General features: G+C 57.9%; 1 protein-coding gene across 6 annotated transcripts in view; it reads left to right on the forward strand.

The window, feature by feature from the left end:
* Positions 1–18,832, forward strand: part of STK40 (serine/threonine kinase 40) — a 38,151-nt gene extending 19,319 nt beyond the window's left edge. For 4 of the 6 annotated variants that reach the window (XM_005892658.3, XM_070368417.1, XM_070368415.1 and 1 more), the window contains 10 exons: positions 695–814; positions 2,640–2,725; positions 3,014–3,157; positions 5,182–5,409; positions 6,184–6,236; positions 11,561–11,676; positions 14,207–14,351; positions 14,489–14,608; positions 15,066–15,150; positions 16,520–18,832. In XM_005892658.3, the coding sequence (XP_005892720.1) occupies positions 703–814; positions 2,640–2,725; positions 3,014–3,157; positions 5,182–5,409; positions 6,184–6,236; positions 11,561–11,676; positions 14,207–14,351; positions 14,489–14,608; positions 15,066–15,150; positions 16,520–16,741 (1,311 nt within the window). In that variant the 5' untranslated portion in view covers positions 695–702 and the 3' untranslated portion in view covers positions 16,742–18,832. The remainder of the gene's footprint in view (positions 1–694; positions 815–2,639; positions 2,726–3,013; positions 3,158–5,181; positions 5,410–6,183; positions 6,237–11,560; positions 11,677–14,206; positions 14,352–14,488; positions 14,609–15,065; positions 15,151–16,519) is intronic. The other 2 variants (XM_070368419.1, XM_070368418.1) reach the window with 1 other exon arrangement.
* The last annotated feature ends 5,655 nt before the right edge of the window (positions 18,833–24,487 follow it).

The raw sequence follows: 24,487 nt of genomic DNA on the forward strand, positions 1-24,487 counted from the left end.
AGAGCTAGAAGGAGCAACTCCTTTTTGTTTTTTTAGATCCAAGTCGAGGTTAATGTCTTCCAGGATCTGGTTCCCGTGTCCCCTTTCCTTTTAGGGGAAAGCGGTATTTGAGGGGAAGGCCTGGTTGCTCAGATGGTGAAGAATCCACCTGCAATGCAGCATACCCAGATTCAATCCCTGGGTCAGGAAGATCCCCTGGAGAAGGGAATAGCAACCCACTCCAGTACTCTTGCCTGAAGAATTCCACGGACAGATGAACCTGGAGGGCTGCAGTCCATGAGATGGCAGAGAGTCAGATGTGACTGAGTGACTAACACTCACTTTTTTCACCTCACTTCGAAAGCAGTCGCTCCAGGGCCAGCTCTCTGTCTCAAGAAAGCCCAGTTGGCATCCACACAGAAGTCAGTGTCCTTCTCTCTGCATCTGACTGGTCCCTTTGAGGTGGGCCAGCTGCCCACCTCTGTAGCCAGGACCTCCACGTGGAGTGCCTAATTAATCTGCAGTAAAGGAGCCATGGTTCTTTGTTACCAAGAACCTTCCATGCTCCTCTGGGAGAGTCAGGAGGTGGCAGCAGCCACAGAAACAGCAGCAGCCACTGTGTGACACACCCCCAAGTCAGAGCCTCGCAGGCTGGGTTAGCGTAAGGAAGCTCGCTGATTTGCTCAGTGAGAAGGCTCTTTTCTGTCTCGTCTAGAGCTGAGAATGAAGCGGAGAGCATCAGACAGAGGAGCTGGGGAAACGTCGGCCAGGGCGAAGGCTCTAGGAAGTGGGATTTCTGGAAATAATGCCAAGAGAGCTGGACCATTCATCCTGGGTAAGCCTCTGATGGCTAGGTGAGTGGGGGGCCGGGGCAGCACCGTCTGACCTGCTGACACAGCGCAGCGCTGCACCCACCCCAGTGCGGGGCCCTGACCAACCCTCTGTTGGAGTCTGTTTATGAGAGTGGAAGGTCGCTCTGCACCAAGAGCTGTTGTTGCAGTTGTAGCTCACCAACCTTAGAGTCAGCTGAGAGCTGGACGGTCTTCCCTGAGACAGTCCTATGCGTGCCCCCAGGATGTTGCCCTCAGGAAGCAAACAAACTGTCTTAGAACCCAAAGTCCATCTTCCAAGGCGCTTCTCTGACCGGTCATAGAGGGCACAATAATTTTGCAAAACATTTGGTACAGCTGCAAACTTCTTATAAAATTGGCACCAAAATCCTGTAGAACCGGATGTTCCCAGTGGTCTGGAAGAGCAGCAGGGCCTTTCTGCATGATATTCGAGGCCCAGCAGCTCCAGACTGCATGCGTAGGGTTGCAGGTAGGGTGGGTCCTGAGGACCCTGACTCTCCCAGCAGCCAGAGATTGGGTGTGAATTTTGCTTTGGCACAGCATCTTGAACTTATGAGTACAGGATAGTTCCAGCTCCAGTCACTCGGCAAATAGTACGTGGAGCCTGCTACGTTCAATAGGACATGGAGCCTGCTACGTTCTGGTCCTGTGCTGTTTATCAGGGATGTAGCAGTGATTAAGACAGACAAGTTACTGGGGAGCTTCCTGGAGGTCCAGTGCTTGGGACTCTGTGCTTCCACTGCAGGGGGCATGGGTTCAATCCCTGGTCAGGAAACTAAGATCTTGCATCCCACATGCTTCCAGGCACAGCAAAAAAAAGAATTGGGCGGGACAGTTGGTTGGAGACACACTCTGAAGCTAAAACTAAAGACCATAAAGTTAAAAAAAAAAGACAAGTTCCTGCCCTCACCGAACTTAACATTCTAGTTAGAAAAAGAAACAGTAAACAACACTGAGATCACCTCAGGAGCCGGGGGAGGGGCCTGGCCCTGAAGGCAGCAAACAGGATGACGTGAGACTGAGGGCCAGAGAGACTGGAGACCAGGAAGGCTCTGTATGCGGAAGGGACGTCGGCTCTGACAGCCGAGGGTAAGAAGGAGCAGCCATGTGAAAAGCAGAGGGAAAGCATTCCAGACAGAAGGAACAGCAAGTGCAAAGGCCCAGAGACGGGGAAGGGCTTAACCTCAGGAATTAAAGAGTCCAGCAGAACTGGAGTGGTGAGGAGGGGTCGGGGAAACATGATCCATTGAAAGCTGGACAGGAACCAAACCATACAAGACCTCGGAGGCCAAAAGGTTTCGATTGCATATTGAAAGCAGTGGAGCGCTGTTCAGGTCTTTCAGCAGTGCAGTGACGTGGTGACATTACCTGATTTATGCTCTGAAAGCTCAGGGCGCTGTCACAGACCAGTGAGCAATGTACTTCTCCAGAAGTACAGAAGGTCCCAAAAGCTGATATACGGCCGCATCAGACTGCCCAGGGAGCCTGTTCAAGGGATAGTTTCCTGGCGCACCTGGAGCTGGTGATTCAGAGGGCCCAGGTTGTAGCTGGGATCTGCTTTTAACCCATGCTCCTCGGAGATTCTAGCACACACCTGGTGCTGAGAGAGTATAAAAACCAGATGTGCTCAGATGGAGGCACACTCAGTGCTACACTTTGGGAGGCGTGACCATTTTCTCAGTGGGTGTGAGCCCTGGTGTCCTCCAGGAGAAAAGATCTAGCCAGAAGCCCACGTGGTGGCATGATGGCTCGGTGCCATGGTGGACAGGGCGCCTGAGAAGTAAAGCCAGCGGCTTGTCTGTGCCACAGGTCCCCGTCTGGGCAACTCACCTGTGCCAAGCATCGTGCAGTGCTTGGCGAGGAAGGATGGCACGGATGACTTCTATCAGCTGAAGGTAAGTGAGGCACAGGGCGTGGGGGCCGGGGGCCCCAGGGCCCCGTGCCGGCCCGGCTCCTCCGCCCTCCCCTGTGAGCAAGAGCAGCACCACTTCTTCCCGGGGCCCCGTGTGAACATCACGTTGCCTTCACGTCAGGAAAAACCATTTCGCTTCATCCACACACATGTGGGTGGATGTGCCGGGGTGGCATGGGAGGACCTGAACCCCTGCTTCTCCTGTTCTAGTCACTCTGCTTGGAAAAGTAAAGGTTGTGGGGTTTTGCTTTTGTGTGTGTGCCTTCCTAAGATCCTCACCCTTGAGGAGAGGGGCGACCAAGGAATTGAAAGCCAAGAGGAGAGGCAAGGCAAGATGCTGCTGCACACCGAGTACTCCCTACTCTCCCTCCTCCACACGCAGGATGGGGTGGTTCACCACCATGGGCTCTTCCAGGTAAGTGGCACCTCTCCCGCCCCCACCCCAGCTGGCCCTGCTGGGGCCACGTCGCACGAGCTCTTCCAGCCTCCCTGCATGCAGAGCAGCAGGACTTCCTGGCCGGCGGCCTGGAGGTCTGGTCACAGCGCTCCTGCCGTGATGGTGGCCGCCTAGCGGGAATGCACCCGGCTTGCAGGCTTTCTTTGAAGAGCCGCTTTTCCGAGAAAAGAGGAAAGCAGGAAGTTATTTAAAGACAAGGGCTCTTTCTAGCTATGTGGTCAGGAATCGGCCAGGCCAGGGTGGGAGGGAGGGCGATGAGGAAGGCGGGGCGGGGAATTGTGGATCTCCGTGATTGCTTTTGGTCCCAGTCCTGCTGCCTGCCTGGACATTTCAGCATCTGCAGCAAGGATCCCTGGGCCCCGTACTCAATGTCCCAGGTCCCTTAGGAAAAGTACTGATTAGCAACTGGTACCCTGAAAAGAGCCTTCCCCGGTGCAGAATTGAAATTCCATCTCCAAAAATGAAATGAAGAACCAGCACTCTGAATGCTGGGGGAGTGGGTCCTGTTGACGGCCCCCGCGGAGCTTCTGCAGCGCCTTCAGCCCAGACACGCTGGCCAGGCCCACGCATGCTTGATGGGCTTGGTGTCAGGGAGGGCGCACAGGTTTTGAAGCAGGCAGTTCTGAATTCAGGTGATGTGACCTCGGGCAAGTCACTTCCCAAGCCTCAGATCCCTCATCTGAGAGCCATGATGACAGTGCCCACCTTGTATGGTGCTGGGAGGGTGAATGAGAGGGTAGAGAGCCCTGAGCTGCCCAGTTACACACATGCTCGTCACTGCTGTTATTTCAGGCAATAAAAGCTCCTTGTTGGCTTGACTTCTTGAGGTAAAATAAGTGGAAAATGCCTCCCACCCCCACACATAGACCCCACCAAGGTCTTCATTGTTAGATGTGCACTGAAAGGCACCTCTGAAACCTTGTGTCCCTTAAACATGAAATCAGATCGGGGGTGATGATGATTTCTTAGTATTTCATCTCTGGGAGCTTCCAGAGCTTGGCCTTGGTGTCTGTCATTTTGGATAAGAGACCCTGAGTGGTGAGAAGCCTCTCTAGAGTCCTCTGTGTTCCAGATACTGTGCTGGGCCTCTGGGGAAGGCAGAATGAAGGGTGTGATCTGCCCTGGGAGAGGAATGTGGAGTTCCGTCCCCGGGAGCTTCCCAGCCTGCTGTGCTGTCATGGAGGCCTCCTCGAGCTGCTGGATAAGAGTCCTCCTGTTGCGCCGTGTTTCCTCTCCCTTGGCATAGCTTTTTAGCAAGGAAAATACATCCAGAACTACCACCCTTAGGGTTGGCAGCAGTGTCAGCTTACCAAGCCCTGGTTCATCAATACCCAGCCCAAGTGCTTACTACATACTTGGTATGGTTGTGTTTTCTCTCTACACCCCTGTGAGATAGAAGTTGCCAGGCCCCCTTTACAGATGAGGAACTAAGAACTTGGAGAGGTTAGCCGAACTTCCCCAGGTCCTGCAGCTAGGACAAGGTGGAGCCAGAGCCTGAAACCAGCCATCAGGGCAAAGCCGTTATATGGCCCAGGAGTCCTGCATCCACGCGAAAGCAGTTGCCTTGAACACACGGAACTCTTAGCTCCCACCATCGTGGACATCGGAAGGAAGTTTGCTTGGTCATTGCTGGACTCCCTGGGAGAGCTAAGGGGGATGGGGGCCCTGGGGCCCTGAGGGTGCTGCCTACACATGGCGCTCAGAGGGCTGCCAGCACACTGGGCTCTAAGTGCCAAGCCCTGACCCATACGCTTTGCAGTAGGACCGGAGCCTGAAATCTGACCCGCGCTGCTTCAGCCTGGGCCCTGGCTGGGCCTGGCACTGACGCAGAAGCGGGGCCGTGGGGTCCTTGCCACCCAGATGTCAGGCCCCCACCGCTCACACACATGCAGGCTTGTTCCAGGCTCCAGTAGAGCCCCAGGCCCCTGGCCCTGGCCCTGCTGGGCCCACGGCCAAGCCCCGGTCTGCGCCCTTCCTCCCAGGACCGCACCTGTGAAGTGGTTGAGGACGCCGAATCCAACCGAATGGTTAAGAAGATGAAGAAACGCATCTGCCTCGTCCTTGACTGCCTCTGCGCGCACGACTTCAGCGACAAGACGGCCGACCTGATCAACCTGCAGCATTACGTCATCAAGGAGAAGAGGCTCAGTGAGCGGGAGACCGTGGTCATCTTCTACGACGTGGTGCGCGTGGTGGAGGCCCTGCACCAGGTGAGGCCCCACCCCGCGGCTCCCTCCTCTGCCGCGGAAAGCCGTCCTCGGCTGCCACTGACCGCAGCAGCTCTGTGCCGCCCTCGCCCAGTGTGCTCTGCAGCTGGGACGTCCAGAAGGAAAGCGGCTGGATACCACACCTGAGGACACAGTGCCGCAGGCCTCAGCCCACGATCCTGGGGCGGTGCGGGCAGCCCAGCAGAGTCCAGCACAGTTATGTCCATCAGTTGAGAGGCTAGGGGTGAGATACCCACTGGGGGCAGCCACAGCCTATCTCTGAGCCTTTCTTAGGGTTGGGGGTGTCAGGAACCCCGAGGTTAGGAGAGCCTGGGCCGCCTCCAGACACACAGCTTCTGTGGGCTGAGCCTGCGATACTCAGTCATCAGAACTGTGAGAATTCACCTCTGACCCCAGATCTAGGCAGATGCTTAGGATTTGGTGGTGGGGGGCGGTTGCTTTTGGCTTTTTTTATGGGATGTCTGATGGAGGCAGAGAGAGGAATGGTTTTCTCCGTTGGCGGCTGCCTTAGTGGAAGAAAGAACTGGAGTAAACACCATAGACGGGGCCGAGACGGCCTGGGCTCACGTGCTGCCCAGTTCATGCGTGTGGTTAACGAGGCCTTAGAATGGTCCTCGTCTGTCCCTGGCTTGCAAATCGAGTCCCAACCTAAAGAGGCGTGTCTTCCTCCACACGTGGAGGGCCCGCCCCTCACAGGCCGGGCGCACTCAGGCTCTGATCATCACAGTGCAAACCGCACGCCTGTTGCTTTTCCAGAAGAACGTCGTGCACAGAGACCTGAAGCTGGGGAACATGGTGCTCAGTAAGAGGTGAGCATCGCTTTGCTTCCATGATGGAGCCTCCGGCTTGGGGCAGGCCACACACTGTGTCTGCCCAGAGCCCTGCGTCCCCACGGGGAGCCTGACTCCGCCCAGCCCACCTCCCCCAGGAGCCCGGGCCCGGGGATGGGATGCCTGCTTCTGTCCTCTGCCGCAGGGTAATATGGTGGTTGCTCAGAAGGAGAGCCTTGGGAAGGTCTTTTTCAGTGGTCTCCCTAGTCCATTCATTTGTCATGCCCAGTGGGTGCCCAGTAAATGACTATTAAAAACAGACCAACGGGTGACGGAACGACAGATGAGCAAAGCAAGGCTTTGTCACTGGACAGGTTCCCAGGAAACAGACTCTGAGATGTGTGTGCAGGACGTTTCCTGGGCGCACGCTCGGGGAGGAGGGGGCAAGATTGGGCTGAGGGAGAAGCTGAACTCTGGGCAGTCACGACAGGGCCTCCACCTGGAAAGGCAGGTAGCCCTTCAGACGTTCCGCATCAAGTCAGGGAGCGCATGGCCCTGTACCCCAGCTGCAGCCCGCCACTGAACTGCAGGCTGTGCCCGGGGCATAGCTTAGGGCAGGGCAGCTTCCTTTGGCTGAGAGGACTTCCTGGAAAAGGATGACTTTCCCAGCAGCAGGGAGAGAGCACCTCCCTACTGGAGGGGATCTGGGCGGCTCGCCCCAGCATCCTCGGTGAGCCAGTGGCAGAAGGACATCACATGAGGCCCCGCCCCAGGCTCTCATCCCACTCAGGTAGAGGATCTGGGCCCCTTCCGAGTAACCTGGGGCAGTGGTCCCCCCACCTCTTTGGCACCAAGACCAGGTCGTGGAAGATACTTTTTTCCACAGACAGGCATAGAGGATGACTTTAGTTCCACCCACCACTCACCTGCTGCTTCCTAACAGGTCACGAACCACCACTGGTCCAGGGGTTGGGAGCCCCTGATCCGGTGCAGTGGTAGATACACCAGCCACGACCCCTGATCCGGTGCAGTGGTAGATACACCAGCCACGCAGGGGCCCAGGTCTGGCGGGCGGAGCTCACAACCTGCGTGTCACCACGATCCTAGAAAGGTGGTCCCCCGATCTCCCTGAGCCTCTCACCCTCACCTCTCTCAGTCCCGGTGTTAAAATGGGTCAGAGAGCTTACAGATGGCGGGCCACACACCCCTCGTGGCAGAAGTGGTGTGGTGGGGGGATTTGTCCAGAATGTCGTTGCCCATCCCGTAGCGGCCTGGACCCACTATCCCTGTGAAGTGGCCAAAGCCGCAGTGGTCACAGGACAAGGAACTCTGGGGAGGGGCCTGGGGCACCAGACCTGGCAGTGCCAGCCCCAGGCCCTCCGAGCACAGCCTGTCTCCAGCCCCACCCAGCGCTGGCGCAGCAGACAGCCTTCCTGGAGCTCACCGCCTGGTGGGGGCGACCGGGGAGCAGGCATCACTGTACTGAGGTCAGTGTGCAGAGGACGGAGGGGCCGAGACTCTGGCCGTCTCAGTCAGTTCCTGAAGGACGAGCACAGGTTTGCCAGCCTGAGAAAACAGTGAAAACCTGGTCCCGGGAGCTGCGCAGGGAGGAGGGAAGGTGGGAGTTCCAGGGCTGAGTGAACCCTTGAGCAGCCGAGAGAGGGTTAGAAACCCGGGAGGGGCAGCCCCGGGGGTCACACCCAGCTCCCCGCACAGCACTGCCGCTTGGTTACCCTCGAGTCCCTGAGCACGCGCCCCTGTGATTATTCACCCGTTCCATTCGTCGTGTATTGAGAAGCTGCTGTGGAACCAAGCACTTTGAGTTTCTGCATCCTCATCTGTGGAAGCAGAGATGATTATGCTTCCCTGCAGACACTGGGCTTCCCAGGTGGGCTAGTGGTAAAGAACCCACCTGCCAGTGCAGGAGACATAAGAGACACGGGTTCGATCCCCTGGGTTGGGAAGATTCCCCTGGAGAAGGGCATGGCAGCCCATTCTGGTATTCTTGTCTGGAGAACCCCATGGACAGAGGAGCCTGGTGGGCTATAATCCAAGGGGTTGCAACGAGTCAGACATGATGGAAGCAACTTTAGCACGCATGCATGCAGATACTGGCTCCAGACATGAGACTACAGGGTTTGGCCCCTCGTAAGCGTGCCTGATGCGAGCCAGCCAGGCTGCAGGCCTGACATGCTCTCCCTCTGGAGATGAGGCCCACTATGTGGTAAGTGGCCGGCAAGGATGTCCCATGGAGCCCCAGCCCCAGCTAGGTGATGCACGAGGAGAGGCGGTGTTGGAGAGCACAGACCATCCCAGCCCTGGGAGTGCATTGTCTTCATGTTGGGGGACTGGGTCCTGGCCCGCTGAGGGACGCTGGGTGCCATCAAGGGCTTCTGCGGTGCTAATCAGACCAGCATCGCAGGCCTCTTTGTCTCCATTGGTGGTTTAGCTACCGGCTCCCATTTTTCCAGGGCCCCTAGGTTCTGAGAATATAGTCAGAAGGTCCTACCTGTCTTGAGTAATGCCAGCGTTGCTATAGCAGCTCTTTCGTGAGTGTGTGTGCGTGTCTGTGTGTGTGTATCATGTGCGTGCGTGCGCACCCATCGGTGTGTTTTCTTGGGACTGCAGAGCACCCACACCTCATCAGACCCTGTTCTTGGCAGCACGTTCTCTAATCCGATAATTCCTTTGCTGCATCTTGGGCAGACAGATTCTGGCCGCCTCTCGCTTGAGTCATGGGTGCCAGGAAGGCATGGGAGGTGCTGCGGAGACCTGTGCTGACCGCCCAGCTCCTACTCCCAAGTGTCCACAGGCACACCCCTCCCCGCTTGGGGCCTTGCTGTCATCCTTGAGAGTCAGGGGTGGGCCTGGAAGAGGTCCAGCCCCCTCTGCCTATCAGGCCAGGCCCTAACTCCAGCTGGAGAGGCAGCAGACAAGCTGGAAGTGCCCAGCACATCAGAGCGCTCCCAGGGGAGGAAACAGGAGAAGGGTTTGCAAGGCAACTGCGACAGCAAGCTCCCCGGCTACGGATGAAGGGCAAGGGTTACAGTCCCCTCTTGGGGTTATGTGAGGTTCACCGTGGGTTCTTTCTCCATCCTCCTTTCTTTCCGCGTGGGTGCGTTTGCACATCCAGTTTCCTAGAAAATGAGACACACTGTGGTAGCCCAGAGGCCACAGCTGAAGGGTGACTCACTGAGCAGGCCCTGCTGACCCCGAGCCCCCTCCCTGCACCCCTGCCACCCTCGCCCCTAATGCCAGGACCAGCCTGGGGGGTCTGGGCTCCCCGGGATCAGTGCTTCGCTGACCAAAGTGATGGTGGCAGAGCAGGGAGCGGGGCCAGGCGTCGGGAGGGCTGGAAGCAGACTGTGCGGTTTCCTGTGGGAGAGGCTCCAGCTCAGCCCTGCCGGCCTGCCCTGCAGATTCTCAGCCGAACTTTCCTCGAGCCCAGCGCGCGGAGGGCTGCCCACAGGGTAGAGCAGAAGGCCAAGGCGGGCAGGTGCGCTCCAGGGCCTGTCGTTGCAGGGTGGCTCCTCTCGCTCGCCGCCTCTGCACAGTCTTCCCCCGGGGTCTCCAGGGGTAACCCGTGCCAGCGGTGCCCCCGTCTGAGGATGAAATGTACTCGCAGCTGGCCCTGGTCGTCAGTCACTAGTTGTCAGGCCCTGGATTCAGCGCTTTCCCTGGGATCTTCTTCTTCTTAAATCCCAACACAGCCCTGGGAGTTAGGTGCTGATATTTTCCGTTTTACAGATGAGAAAATTTGAGGTTTAGCAAGAAATTAAATAACACGCCCAAGATCACCCAGCCAGGCAGGGGCAGAGCCAAGACTGGAACCCAGGGATCTGACTCCCAAGCCCACCAGGCTATCCCCCGAGTTGTCCTCCTCCCAGTGTCTTGGGCCTCCGGCTGCCGCGGCCAGCTCTGACCATGGAGAAAAGGCAGGGTGTATGCTCTGTGGGGCCCTTGTGGATGAGAGGCCTTAGCAGTCCCGTATTCAGGACAGTGACGAGGGTGGGTCCAAGCGGGAGCAGTTCCACTTCTTGACGTGACCTATACCCGAGACCCTTCACCACCCACCGTCTCGGGCTCTTGCCACCCTGGGGGCCACCAGGCTGGTTTCTGTGGCATGTGCCAGGGCAGGCCTGTATGGAGAGCGAGAGTCAGCATTTCCATTTGGAACACCGGGGACAGAGCGGCCTTTGTTCTTGCACCAAGCCCTTGCCAGCAGAACTCCCCGAGAAAGCTGGAGGGCTCTGGGAGCCTCACGCACGAGGCCCGGTGCAGCTTCCCTTCCCACCGTCCTCCCAGGCGTCCCTGACCAGCCTGCTGACGCGGGAGCCAGCACGCGGCCTTGCTTGCCTGGGGGTAGAGAGGCCCCTGCCTCCCCACACCACCACCCCACATCCCCAGGGGTGGCAGACTGCATCCCCTCTGGGCCGCTGACTTTTGTTCTCGTTGTGACTTCCTAGAAAGGATCAGAGCCCAAAGCTCTTCTCACCACAACTCTCAGATGGGGGTCTCTGGTTTTCTAGTCAGTGCAGAGTCTCCAGTACCAGACAAGGGGTGAGTTAGCTTGGATGGAACGGAAGGGAAAGTCAGGGGCTGGGCACCATCCAGGGACCCCGTGGGCACCTGACCAGTATCACTCAGGGTGCAGACTCTGGGGGTCAGACAGACCTGGGTTGGATCCTGCTCCTCTGCTCACTAGCTGTGTGACCCTGGACAAGTCCCTCCGCTTCTCTGGGTGTCCTAACTGCATCCTCTGTGGAGTGGGCAGTGAGAAAGTCTCCATCATAGGCTGTTGTGAGGCGTGAATGCAAACAGCCCCTGCTGGGCACATAAGCCCAGATAAGGGTCTGCTCTCAGTACGCATTAGTGTTTAGCACGGTCAGTGATAATGTGATAGTACTTAATCCTAAGAGTGATAACTGAAGGAATCAGCCCCCGGGGGACACAGTGGTCCTCAGGGAGGCCTCCAGGACTCTGCCGGACTTCCTCATGGGTGAATGAGGGAGCTGAACTACACCTCCAGTCCCTCCCAACCTAGATACTATGTGGGGTGGTTTGAAGAAATCTCCGCAATTGTTCCAGACCCTAAGCTGTAGCCCCAGGACTCGGGAGCACCCTGAAGCTTCCCTGGGCAGAGTGACTTGGGTCCCTACGGGGACAGCTCACCAGATGTCAACCCCGGTGACTGGCCTGTGTCCACACCCCCAGTGGCACTCCCCACGCAGCCCCGGGGAAGACAAGGCAGGCCAGGGGAACAGAAGAGGACGCGGGTGTGGTTCCTCTGCCCTGGGACAAGGTGGGGGGCAGCCGGGGGTACAGACACCGAGGTTTGTTCACTCTCTGCCCACCCCCCCCAGGACGCATCGGATAACCATCACCAACTTCTGCCTCGGGAAGCATCTCGTGAGCGAGGGGGACCTCTTGAAGGACCAGCGGGGGAGCCCTGCCTACATCAGTCCAGACGTGCTCAGCGGTATGTGCGCGGCACCAGCAGCAGCCCCCGGGCGCCTTACGCAGCCAGACTGTATCTGTGCCCCGGGCAAGGTGCTGGGGCTCCAGTGGTGGCCCAAACCAGTACTGCCCATCCAGGTCCAAAACGTGGGGTCTCATGGAGGAAGATGGCAGTCAGCACACTAATTACTCTGAGATTAGTGCTTGGAAGGACAGAAACGTGATTTCTGTGAGTGTGAGGAATAGGCACGCGAAGGCCTTGAGCTGTATCTTGAGAATAATAGGAGCCCACTGGGGAGGGGGTGTGCCTGGGCAGGGGCAGCACCACATATGTGAGGAGTCCCCCGAGACCCCCGAGGTTCCTCTCAGAAAGTTCAAGGGGAGACGCGTGGGGGCCCAGCCACGCCAGGCTCGGCAGAGGCCCTGTTGAGAAACGTCATCCTTGATTTCAAGTCCAAGAGGACGCCTTTGAACAGGTCTTCACAGAGGTTACTGTGATGAGACTTGCATCTCAAAGATACCACTCCCTTTGTCTATTTGTTCATCCGTTTATTCTGCTGGTATTTACTGAGGGCCTGCCATGTACAAGGCTCTGTTCTAGACACTTCGGATACAGCAGTGAACAGACAGACAAACACCCTGCCTCCACGGCTGAGACAGGTAGCAGCGCCCAGAACAAGTCACTTACGTAGCTACCACCTTCTGATCGTACCACTGGTGCCGGAGGCTGGACTGAGCCATGCGACAGGCATCATCTGTCTAAAACCACACAGCTACCCCACGAGGTAGAATTTTTACAGATGAGAAAATTGAGGCTCGGAGAGACCAGACCTCTTGTTCAGTCACAGCTAATAGTTCACCAGAAAACTGAGGCACCCCGCTCCGCCAGGGCTGCCTCTGCCCAAACCCACGCTCCTGTTTCCCCATAGGCTCCTTTCCTTTCTCGCTTATCCTTTGCCAAACTGAGGTTGCTCTGTCCTGATCGCTCCAGCGGCCCACCCCCGCTGCCATCCCTCCATTGTGACGGTTCCAGGGTTATCTCCAGGGCCTGTTGTCCCCAGCACTCACACGTGCCTCCCTCCTCACACTTGTCACCTGTCTTCCCGGGGAATAGGCTGCTCTCACTTGCCACAACCATCTGCAGTCTCCTTGGAGGCCTTCTCCCAGCTGAGGGCTCTGCTGGAGCCCCAGGCCTCTCACAGGACATGGCAGAGGGCAGTGGTGCCACCTCCTGGGCCTGGAGATCGGGGTGGAGTCACAGTGGCCTCTGCGAGAAGGATCTGGGTGCCAGGGGTGTATCCCAGCTCCCTGAGCACCCCTGCCCCACAGCCCAGCCTGGATACACCCTGCACGGCATCCGGAAGGCCTCCCTGTAGGTGCAGAGCCAGGAGGAAGACCCAGGCCCCTTCCTTGGCCCATAGCTGTGAGGTGGGGTCTGTGACTGGGTGGAGGGGACGGGCTGCCTCTGGTGGAGTCTCCTCAGCAGCCAGGCCGGTGGTCTCCGTGTGCAGTCACTCCCACCTGCTGCCCGAGGCCTCTCTCTGGCTCCTCCAGACAGATGCCAGTCTTAGAGAATGAAACAAAGGAGCTCCCCTGCCTCAGAGAGAGACCTGGACCGGAAGACCCGAGCCCAGGCTCTGAGACTGGCCTTGTTAATTACGCAGCTGTGTGCCTTGACCCTCAGCCCCGTCTCCGAGCTTCAGTCTCCTCCTGGGTTAAAAGCTGAAAGCAGTCCCGCCTCCCACCGTTGTTAAGAGGACAAAGTGGGGTGACTCAAGTGGGTTCTGATCTCAAGCCTGCCTTTCATTGATTCTGTGTGCTAATAAGCACAGACCTCGGCACCAGGCATGACAGACAGACATGGCCTTGCCCCTGCATTCATGGCCTGGTTAATACCTGTGTGATCTTGGGAATGGTACTGACCTCTCTGGGCCTCTGTTTTCTCATCTCTGGAATCAGGATGATAATAGCCCCTACTTCCTTAGGTTCCCGTGGGATTAAATAAGCCCTTAACCTAGTGTGTGGCTTAATGAACCATAGCCAGCATTGTCATTATCAAAACAAAAGCTTGAAGTTCAGTGTTCCCTCAGAAGTCAGAGCTCAGGGAGAAATCGCCTGATGGTTAGAGCTCCCAGGAGAGCTCATCTGCTGACGGGGCTGGACCAGCGCCTGGGAGCCCAGGCAGAGCGGGGCAGAGCTGGTGCTGTGGGGAGGCGGCATGAGGCCTGCCCCAGGGGTGGGCTGCACAAGGCCAGGTGAGACCCCTTCTCCTCATGGAGCATGTGAGATGGGGCATCCCCCTGTGGAGCCGGGTCTCCAGAGCACAAGCAGGAACCAGCCCGAAGAGTAAAGGAGGAAGGTGCCCTGCTGAAGCTCAGGACGGGGCCAGTGTGCTTGCTCTGGGAGGAAGCACAGGAGGGTGACCAGAAGTGAGGGTGCCCGGGTGGAGGGGGGTCCCCCGGGTAGGACTCCCGGGACTGCCAGGGAAGGGCGTGCAGGGCCGTTCTTCCCCAGCCCTGGGCTGAGCACACGTGTGTCTGTGCGCCCTGCAGGCCGGCCGTACCGGGGCAAGCCCAGCGACATGTGGGCCCTGGGCGTGGTACTGTTCACCATGCTCTATGGCCAGTTCCCCTTCTACGACAGCATCCCGCAGGAGCTCTTCCGCAAGATCAAGGCCGCCGAGTACACCATCCCCGAGTGAGTCCCCGCTCCCTGGGCGCCGGCCCGTCAGGCTCGAGGGGCAGAAACAGCACGGGGAGGCTTGGCGTCCTGGGCCGAGACCTGGCACCAGCCCACCCCGCCTGAGTGCCCGCTGCCCCTCTCTCCTGCATCAGGGACGGACGGGTTTCTGAGAACACGGTGTGTCTCATCCGGAAACTGCTCGTCCTCGACCCCCAGCAGCGCCTGGCCGCCGCCGACGTCCTGGAGGCCCTCAGTTCCATCATCGCGTCGTGGTACGTGGGCCGGGCCAGAGCTGGGTCCTGCCCACCCGTGGGCACTGCCCTGCCTCCCCAGAGAGGTCGCCTGAGGTTGGGCCTGTCTCTCCACCAGGCAGAGTCAGGTCTCCAGATGGTCCTGATGGGCAGGGTTGGAGGACACAGGCAAAACTCAGGGTTGAGCATCTCCTGCGTGCCAGTCGATGCCAGCTCTAGGATGGGCCTTATCTCCCTGAGTTCTCACCACAGCCTGCAAGATAGAAGTTGCCCCCACTTACTGGGCGAGAAAGCTGAGGCTCGGAGAAGCAGAGGCAGTGGCATCAGGAAGGGGCTGTGGGTGCTCAGCCCAGGTCTGCTGACTCCAGCCAAGTCTCAGAGCAGTGGGGACTGGCCCTGCTGGGCTCCTGGCAGCCAGGCCGCGGCAAGAAGGGCCAGGCTGCCTGGAGCCAGCCTCGCTCATCTGCCTCCCTTGCAGGCAGTCCCTGTCTTCTCTGAGCGGGCCTCTGCAGGTGGTTCCTGACATCGACGACCAAATGAGCAACGCAGACAGCTCCCAGGAGGTGAGTTGGGGACGGCAGCTAGGCCGTGTGGCCGAATCCTGAGGCACCAGCCCTCCAGGCAGGGCAGGTTGGGCAGGGTGGAGGTGGCAGCTCCTGGCAGGGCGCCGGGCCTCCTTGGCCTCTCCCCAGCCCTTGGAGCGGGAACAGGAGCCTCAAGTTCCTCGGCCTGAGCCGCCCGGGGCCTGCCTCGTGTCTGGCTCAGTTGGCAGTTCCATGGCCTGAGAGAGGGGCTCAGTTGGCAGGCAGGCCTCACAGTGGCCCAGCCTGGCCCTCCCTCGGCTTCCTCTTCCTGCCAGGCCCTGGCTCTGCCACACGCTGGCCGCCTATACGGCCGCGCTTGTCTACCCCTCTGACTCACAGGGTTCTCTCTCGCCCTTCCTGCTTTTCGTTTTTCAGATGATTCATTTTCTCCCGGTTTTCTCTCCTCCCGTCCCTTGCACTGGAGAAAGTGCTGAGCCGGGGGCAGGGGCCAGGCCCAGGGTGCCCGGCAGCAGCCGGCGGGTGATCTTAGGGTGCCCCCTGGAGGGCAGGGCTTGCTGAGCCCTGGGAGGGAAGCTGTAAGGACCCTCCCTCTCCGGGCCACCCCAGGTCCCACAGCAAGCACTGGACAGGGGGGACCAGGTGGAGCCAGCCCAGGACCACAGCAGAGCCCCCCGTCCTCGAAGAATTTCAGAACCCTGCCCCCGGCTCCCACCAGCTCACAGGGCTGTTTAGCAGCTAAAAATAATCACCTCCAGCAAGCAGTGAGGGCCCCCAGTACATCTCATTCAATTCTCACTGCAGGCCTGTGCAGCCTGTGTTCTTATTTCACTAAAGAGGAAACAGGTTCAGAGAGGGAAAGTAACCTCCCCGAAGCCACAGGGCTCAGAATCAGCCACAGCCTGATTCCACAGCCCTGCTCTTCCCCCGCCCCCGTCCTGCAATGGAACCTCCCACTTCAGTTTGTGACTGTGCGTGGCCTTCTCCAGGGACCTCAGCCTGGGGCAGGACAGGGAAACAGGTGCCCATGCACTGAGCACCCCAGCCCCAGGCCACTCTCTTAACACTTGACCTGCACTGGTCCCTGGGGACCTCGGGCAGGGGAGCGTACTGCCCTATTGCACAGGGTGGGCACCAAGTCTTCTGAGGGAACGTGACCTCTCCCACGGTCAACGGGTTAGGGGAGGTCACAGGTCTGAGGGGCCAGCATGGCGAGGTCCAGGTTGGCTGGGGAGCTTCAGGGACCCCCCTGTTCTCGGCCACTACTAGATCGGGCCCAGGGGATGGTGCCTGGGGAAGGAGCCTCTTGAGGCGGGCCAGCTGACGCACCCCCTGCTCTTCTCTCTTACACGTTCGCCTGTCGCTCGACCTGCCTGTCTCTGCTGTGAAGGCGAAGGTGACAGAGGAGTGCTCTCAGTACGAGTTTGAGAACTACATGCGGCAGCAGCTGCTGCTGGCCGAGGAGAAGAGCTCCGTGCACGAGGCCCGCAGCTGGGTGCCCAAGCGGCAGTCGGGGGCAGGGGTGCCGCCCGTGCGCCGGCTGGGCCACGATGCACAGCCTGTGAACCCCCTGGACGCAGCCATTCTGGCCCAGCGCTACCTGCGGAAATAGCAGCCTTGGGCAGGGGCACCGGCGCCCACCCACCACCTCGTCCTGGCCCCCAGCCAGCAGCCCCGCCGCAGTGCTGAACTCTCCCGGGCTGCGCCGGGGACAGGGCAGGGACAGCCCAGGTCACACGTGGGGTCAGCAGAGGTACCGCGAAGCTACCTTTTGGAATGATTGCTTGATTGTTTGGTTTTTTTTAATCTGAGAAGCCTAGATAACTAATCTGCTTTTAATCGTAACGTTTTAATCTACCTCTGTCTCTTTAACCATGCTGTCTCTGGACTGAGTGAGGAGGAGGAGGGAGCCCGCCCACCACCGACCCCCACCCCACGCCGACCCCCAGGGGGCAGCTGCCCCGAAACAGTCCACATAAGCTGAAAGTGCAGCTCGTTGCTGGCTCCCCACAGGAATGCCACTCCCCACTGCCCTCCCAGGCCCCTCACAGTTGTTTTCATCCCTCCCCTTCTGACCCCAGGCCCCTCAGTCCAAGCTTTGGAAAACTCTCACCTCATCTTAAGCGGAATCAAATATATTTATTTTTGTACTGAAACCAGCTTCTCTGCCATCTCTAGGTGGTTCGGCCCGTGGCCACTCGCTGCCCCCAGCCTGGCTGGACAGCAGGGGAGCCCACAGCCCCCAGTGGGCCCCTTCCTCAGCCCCGGGCTCAGAAGCCCCTTCTTGCCGGCCCCCTCCATCTCCAGCGCACCAGTCCCTCCTTGTCTCCGGTGATGAGGAAGCCTTCTAGACTGGCTTCTCTTTCTCCCAGCTCAGCTTCTCTGAGGTGCTGTACACCTGCATTAGCCCTGGTTTCCTCCTCCACCCCTCACTGTGGTACCGAGGTGACGCTGACCCGGATGGGAAGGGGTGCCCTCGGCCAGCTGTGAGCACGGCCGGCACCCCTCTGTGTTCAGAGAAGAGCAGGAGCATCTCCCCTGCTGCCCCTGCTTTGTAACAAAGGGTATCTCTCCCAGCAGACCACCAGGGTCGCCAGCGTCCTTCCTGGGGGGCTGCAGGGCTCCCAAGGGAGACCTGTAGGGACCGGGGGTCCCGCCTGGCTTGAGAACAGCTCCGCTGCCCTTTTGAGCCGAGATTTTGAAGTGGATGCCCGTCTTGCCAGAAAACCCTGTTCTCACCAGAATGCCCCCTCCCCGCTCTCCCGCACTGGACTTGGCCCTGCCCAGCGCCAAGCAGAGACCCTCCCCTGACCTGCCTGCCCCCCAGCCCCTCAGAGCAGCCGAGTGTCCCCCTCCAGGCCGCCTTGGGCCCTTGGCCCTGCCCTGCCTGCCCAGTGGGGGGACCGAGGCCTGCGTGACCTTGTTCCCCGGCGTGTGAGCTATGCCCTCCCCAAAAGCTGACTCACTGTGAGTGACTTGGGCAAGGTCCCAAAAAACAAACAAACAAACAAAAAAAAAAAAAACCTCCTTGTGCCTCAGTTTCCCCATCTGGAAAAAATGGGGCCACCTCTTGCCAGCAGTAGCAGGGCCGCCCACACCCCCTTCCTCCTCCCCCCCACCCCAGCACGTGGGCGCCTCGTGCCTCTGCCTCAGAGGGTCCAGGGAGCCCGCCTGAGCCCAGCACTCGACCCCCCTGAGCACCAGGCCGGCCCCCCTCAGCCATCCAGCTGCTGAGAGCCAGGGTCTGGGGTGGGGGTGGGGGTGGGATGCCCTCTTTTCTATATTTATTTCAAAAAAGAAGTCTCCTAAAGGAGTGGAATGCAGTCCGGCCCAGGGCTCCCAGCGCCCGTGACTGTCTTTCTGTGAGGGCCTCACCCGAGCCCCTTGTCCGGCAGCCCGCCCAGACCCTCCGGGCCCGCTCGCCTGGTGGTCCTTCTCCTTTTCAAAGCAATATGCTCCGGGTCCGCAAAAGCCTGTCAGACAGACTGGTCCCTTCCAAGGTCAGCCCACCCGTCTGATTAATTTCTGGGAAAGCAAACGAGAGGAGGCTGGGTCTGCCCTCACTGGGTGTCACACGCTGAGAGAAGTCCTACTGTAAAGAAACAAAAACGGAAAAAGTCACAAAAAAGTTTGTATAAAGTCATATTTTTGTACTACATGGGGACTCTTCCTGCATGTCAGCAATAAAACTTCCTGACCTGGAGCCAGCGTGGTCTGCATTGTCTCTCCCCTCGCCGCATCCCCGTCCCTCCCACCTAGCCAGGCAGAGCAGGATTCCTTCACTCTGGGCTCTGCCACCAGGTGCCCTGGATGGGTGCCCCACCCCCCCGACTCCACCCCAGCAGCCGTTGCTCTCTTGAAGCAGGGAGGGGGCCAGAACCACCCAACATTCTCCCAGCCCGCTTTGGTCCAGCTTCCTGCCAAGTCCCAAGGGGGACTCTCTGCCTGGCTTGGCTCAGCCCCGACCTGTGCAGGAAGGATGTGTCCCGGAGCAGCTGCCACCAGCAGAGCATTGATCCTCTCTCACCACCAACCCCCACAGCTGGGGTGGGGGAACCCTAGCCAGACAGACCGCCCATGTGCCCATCCAGGGCAGCTGGGGTAAGAAGGGCCAGGCCAGGCTTTTTCCTACACCACCCTCCCCTCCATAGGAAACCAGCGGTGGGGTGCAGAGGAGGGGTCCTTCCTTCCTTCACCTAAATTTAGACTCTGCAAATTGAGCACTGAAGCTAGAGGTGAACTGGTCCTGTCCCCAGCATCCCCCATAGCACACAAGCAGACCCACTTGTGTGTTCAGGAACCCATACAGGCCCAGGTCACAAAAGGAACAGCGGTCCATGCCAGAGGAGCCCCTTCCCTGGCAGGTGTCCACACAGCAAGCAGGGGCGGCACCCCTCCAGGGTTCTCTGGGAAGGCCCTGATTCTCTGAAAGTTCTTCAGAGTGGGCCCCCAGGCCTCCACCTTGCCCTCCTCCCACAGCTACCCCAGCAGCCAAGCGGCCCCCATCTTCCTGGCCACTCCCGAGCCTACACAAATGTTCCCTTTTCCTGATCTGTCACGCTGTCCCAGGCCAGAAGCTGCCGGCACTCCCTGCCCACCCCGGCCACACTCAGCTCCACAAGCCACACCCCCAGGGCACTTATCTCCATCTCAGCCTCCCTCCTGCACCCCTGACCCGATCAGCCTCTGTTCTGAGCACAGGTATCACCTGGGCACCTACGTGTCAGGCTTACATTCAGCACCACCCAAGCAGCCGGACTCCTTGGCTCATTGAGTCCTCGGCACCTAGTACTGAGGGCCGCAGCTCTCACACCAGGACTACTGTTTGTTGACTTAAACTTCTCAGATCCCCCTTTACCAGTATTTTGTGTGTGAGCCCTGAAAGCAAAGCCAGGAGGAAAGTACCAGAAAGGCAGGTGTGATCAACAGCCTCCTATGCACCTGAGGGGTCAACCAAGAACCGAGATGTCCCCACCCGTGTTAGTGACTGCCTGGTCCCCAGTGTCCTTGGGGAGAGCAGCTTCAGAGAAAAGCCAGCGGGGAGCTGTGCCTGGCCATGTCCACTGGGTCTTCCCTCACCCCTTCCCCTCTTTATTTCCCATCATTGTGCTTGTCACAGCCTGTTATTACAAGATATGTGTGGTTAGTGATGATATCTGTCCCCCCCCACTGAAATGTTGAGCTCCATGAGGGGTGGGAGGATTTCCATATGTCCATGTTGGGGTGGGGAATTGGGGGCTGGTTATCACAATGATGGGGGTAGGGGGTGGGGGGGTGAGAGGGTGCTGCTGGCATTTAGGGGGCTGGGGCCAGGGACTCCAGACAACCCCAGAAGGCAGGCAGATTCTAATCCTGCTCAACACGAGTGAAAAAATGTGTTTATAATTACCAGAGCCAAGAATCTAACACCATTTTATACATAAACACAGAGGACTTGTGTATCCATAATATACACTAAATTTTCTGGGAAGGCAACTACTGTGTAAAGTGGAAGAAATGTGTACTTTTTGTTCAGAACTTTACCAAGAGTTCACCACCATTTCAGACACTGACACAGTATCTCAGGTCTGCACCTTCAGCTGACACCTTCCTGGCAATTAATCAGTTCACAAATACACAACATTACCCTTTATTTCTTTTATATATGTTACAGGACAAAAATTTATGTATATCTGTAAACTATATCATCTATATTAATTTAATTATATAATTTAATTATATATTAATTTTTATTTGATTATATATTGATTTTAATTAGAGGTGGGTATATTAGCCATAAATTTCATTTCCAGAGCACAAAAGAAGCAATCGAAAGTATCATGGGGACTTCCCCGGTGATCCAGTTGTTAAGAATCCACCTTCCAATGCAGGGGACGCTGGTTCGATTCCCGGTCGGGAAACTAAGATCCCCCATGCTGTGGTGCAACTGAGCCCACATGCCATGGAGCCCACGTGCTTGACTAGAGAGAAGCCCCCTACACTGCAACAATGGATCCCACGTGCTACAACTAAGGCCTGATGCAGCCAAAATAATAAAAAAGAAAATATCAAGAAAAGGCGGCTTTGGGTGTGACAGATGTGGAGAACCACGGCCTAGGACTGCCCTGTGGAAGACTGGTAGGGAACACGGACCTGAAGCTCAAATCCAGGCCCTGTTAATTTCCATTCCTGTGACTGCACACAGGACACTTGACCTCTCTGAGCCTCACTTTCCTTCTCTGTAAAATGGGAGTCACATATGTATACTTACGGCTGATTCACTTTGCTATTAGTTTCACAGCAAGAAACTAACACAATACTGTAAAGTAACTATACTCCAATAAAAACGAATTTTAAAAATGGAGGTCACACTACAAACCACAGGGTTAGTGAGAGGATTTGAAGGGTTGAGACAATCACAGTGCTTAGCAGGGCGCCAGATACCTAAAAGACACTCAACATCCCTAACCGTGATGACTCACATCCCAGACCCGCACAGTCCCTCTTCCCAGCAGCTGTCCCAGGTGCTGAGGAGGCATTCAGAGGGCTAGACAGGTCTTAGGAGGCCTTAAGTGAGTCCCCTTCTTCCCTCCACCCGAGAGCTAGGCAGCCCTTGAAGCCCCAGTGGGGTGAGGCCCTGGTGTCAGGAGCAGAGCAGCCAGGCTTGTCCCTACCTGGGCCCCTGGGGAAGGGGGCAGAGTCAGGCTTTGCCTTGGGCCCTGAATATGCCAGGCTTCCCAAGGGCCCTCCCAGAGGCTCTGAACCTCTCAGCCTTCTGACCACCCCTTCAGTTCAGTTGCTCAGTCGTGTCCAACTCTTTGCGACCCCATGAGCTGCAACACACCAGGCCTCGCTGTCCAATACCAACTCCTGGAGCTTGCTCCAGCTCATGTCCATCGAGTCAGTGATGCCATCCAACCATCTCATCCTCTCTCGTCCCCTTCTCCCACTTTCAATCTTTCCCAGCATCAGGGTCTTTTCAAAGGAGTCAGTTCTTCACATCAGGTGGCCAAAGTACTGGAGCTTCAGCTTCAGAATCAGTCCTTCCAATGAATATTCAGGACTGATTTATGGACTGGTTGGATCTCCTTGCAGTCCAAGGGGCTCTCAAGAGTCTTCTCCAACACCACAGTTCAAAAGCATCAGTTCTTCAGCGCTCAGCTTTGTTTATAGTCCAACTCTAACATCCATGCATGACTACTAGAAAAACCATAACTTTGAATAGACGGATTTTTGTTGGCAAAGTAGTGACCACCCCTTAATACCTGTCTTTCCTGTGCTTCATCTTAGGAACACTCTGTGCCTCCCAAGGTGACAAATGTTTAGTCTCACAGGCAGACAGGACAGAAAGGCAGCTATCAAGCAGGCAGGTGGGCAGGCAGCAGGTCAGCCATAGGCTGACAGACAGGGAGGAAATCAGCAGGTGCAGAAGTGGGATGCAAGCCAGGCAGGCAGGTGATAGATATGCAGAGATCCTAGCCAGCATGACCGGAAAGCAGGTGCCTGGGCAGACCTACAGACAGGTTGGCGGGTGGGCAGAGGCAGGCGGAAAAGCAGATAGGCAGGGGGCCAGGAGGGCAGGGGGATGGTGTCAGGGGACCACATGGGCCAAAGGCTTCAGGCACCTCTCCCAGGGCCTTGAGGGGCAGCCCCCAGCTTCTCTGAACCCTCCGGGCAAGCCTGCCACTTCTCCCACCTGGCCTGGCTTGGCCACATGCCGCCCCCCGACCCCCTGGAGAAGGCAGCCCTCTGGGTACCTCTCATTGAGGGACCAGCCACCATCTCAACTCCCACCCACTCTGCTCCAACATGGCCACCTGCTTCGCCAGGGCTGAGTCACACCTGACCCACTCACACAAGTCACACACCAACCCAAACACAGACACACCTTCGTCTGTAGGTAGCGATACCCAGAGATCTCCATAGCACAGATGCGAGTCAACAGCTTAATACAAACATATCCAACATCTCACAGCCCCCACTCAGGCATGCACACAGACCCACATGGAGCACAGGTGTGTGCCATACAAACCGACGCACACTCGGGTTTGGCCGTACCCGCACACCCGCCACACACCGATACTCCCACGGACAGCAGGCATTGAAATGTCAGTGCAACCCAAGGAAACCCACAGCCAGGGGTTGGGTTCTGGCCTCACATTTGCCCTCGCAGCCCAGTTTAACACGGTTGATCCCACCCTCAGGGTCTTCCTCCCCTCTCACCGACTGCCATCTCCTGCAGGAGACCTGAAATGCAGCATCCAGAGCTCTCTCCTCTCCTGTCCCCTGGGCGACCTCAGCCACTCCCAGAGTGTTCAATCCATCCTGTGTATTGAGGACTCTCAAACACACACCCAGGCCGACCAGACTCCTCCGGGCCGCGCCTGTGTGTCTGATGGCTCCACCCAGATACTTATGGACCTCTCAAATCAACCACCTGAAATGGAACTTGAATTCCCTACATCATGCTCCCCAGCCTGAGCTTTCCTCAGGTGCTCGGGCCCAATCCAAGCAGCAGTCCTCCATTCCTGCTTCCCGCAGTGCAGAGAGCCTGCCACCACTCCCATCAGCGTCTGAGCCTGGCTCACCTCCACCAGCGCCCCTGGTCCCAGCCCTCAGCCACTGCTGGCCTGGCTGGCTGCCAGCCAGCACGCGGCTCCCCCTCTTTCCATTCTTGCCCTGCAGCCCCTCTCCTACCCGGAGCTCCCCCGCTCACCCCCAGGACCTCTCCGAAGTGCGTCACGGAACCATGACACTCTCTGATGGAAACTAGGAAACATCACACTTGCAATAACATCCAAGCGCCTCCTCAGGCCTGCCAGCCCCTTCACAATCACCCCCTCACCCTCCCTTGTGACCCCAGGAGCCAGGTGAGGCCAGACACTCCTACCTCGGGGGCCCTCAGCCTTTTCCCTGCCCGACACCCTCCTGCAGACCTCAGCTCAGCTGCCCCTTCTTCAGGATTCAAGCCTCTCCCCATGTCATGTGCGAGAGCTGCCCCAGGTGTTCTTCACCCCACCACCCCACTCCATCGCCCTCTGAGCACTCAGCAGCACCCACGACCATCTTCCCTGCGTATTGTCTGTCTCTCCGCCTTAGTGGCAGCTCCAAGAGAGCCAAGGTTTGCGTCCCTGCTGTTTACTGCTGAAGCCCATTACTAGGAAGCGCTAAGCAGACCAATTAGCGTTTGTTGACCAGCGGCTGAATGGACTGATACACAGACATACTCAACCCCACAAAAGTGCTCAGGCAGATACAACACGAAAATAGACACAGATATACAAACATAGGCAGACATACCTCCACACACACTCATAGAACAGACTAAACAGTCACAGAGACACCAAAAGCCCCTCTCCCCTCCCCCATGGTAGTCATC

This window comes from Bos mutus, chromosome 3 (genome assembly GCF_027580195.1).
Source record: "Bos mutus isolate GX-2022 chromosome 3, NWIPB_WYAK_1.1, whole genome shotgun sequence".
Taxonomy (NCBI): Eukaryota; Metazoa; Chordata; class Mammalia; order Artiodactyla; family Bovidae; genus Bos; species Bos mutus.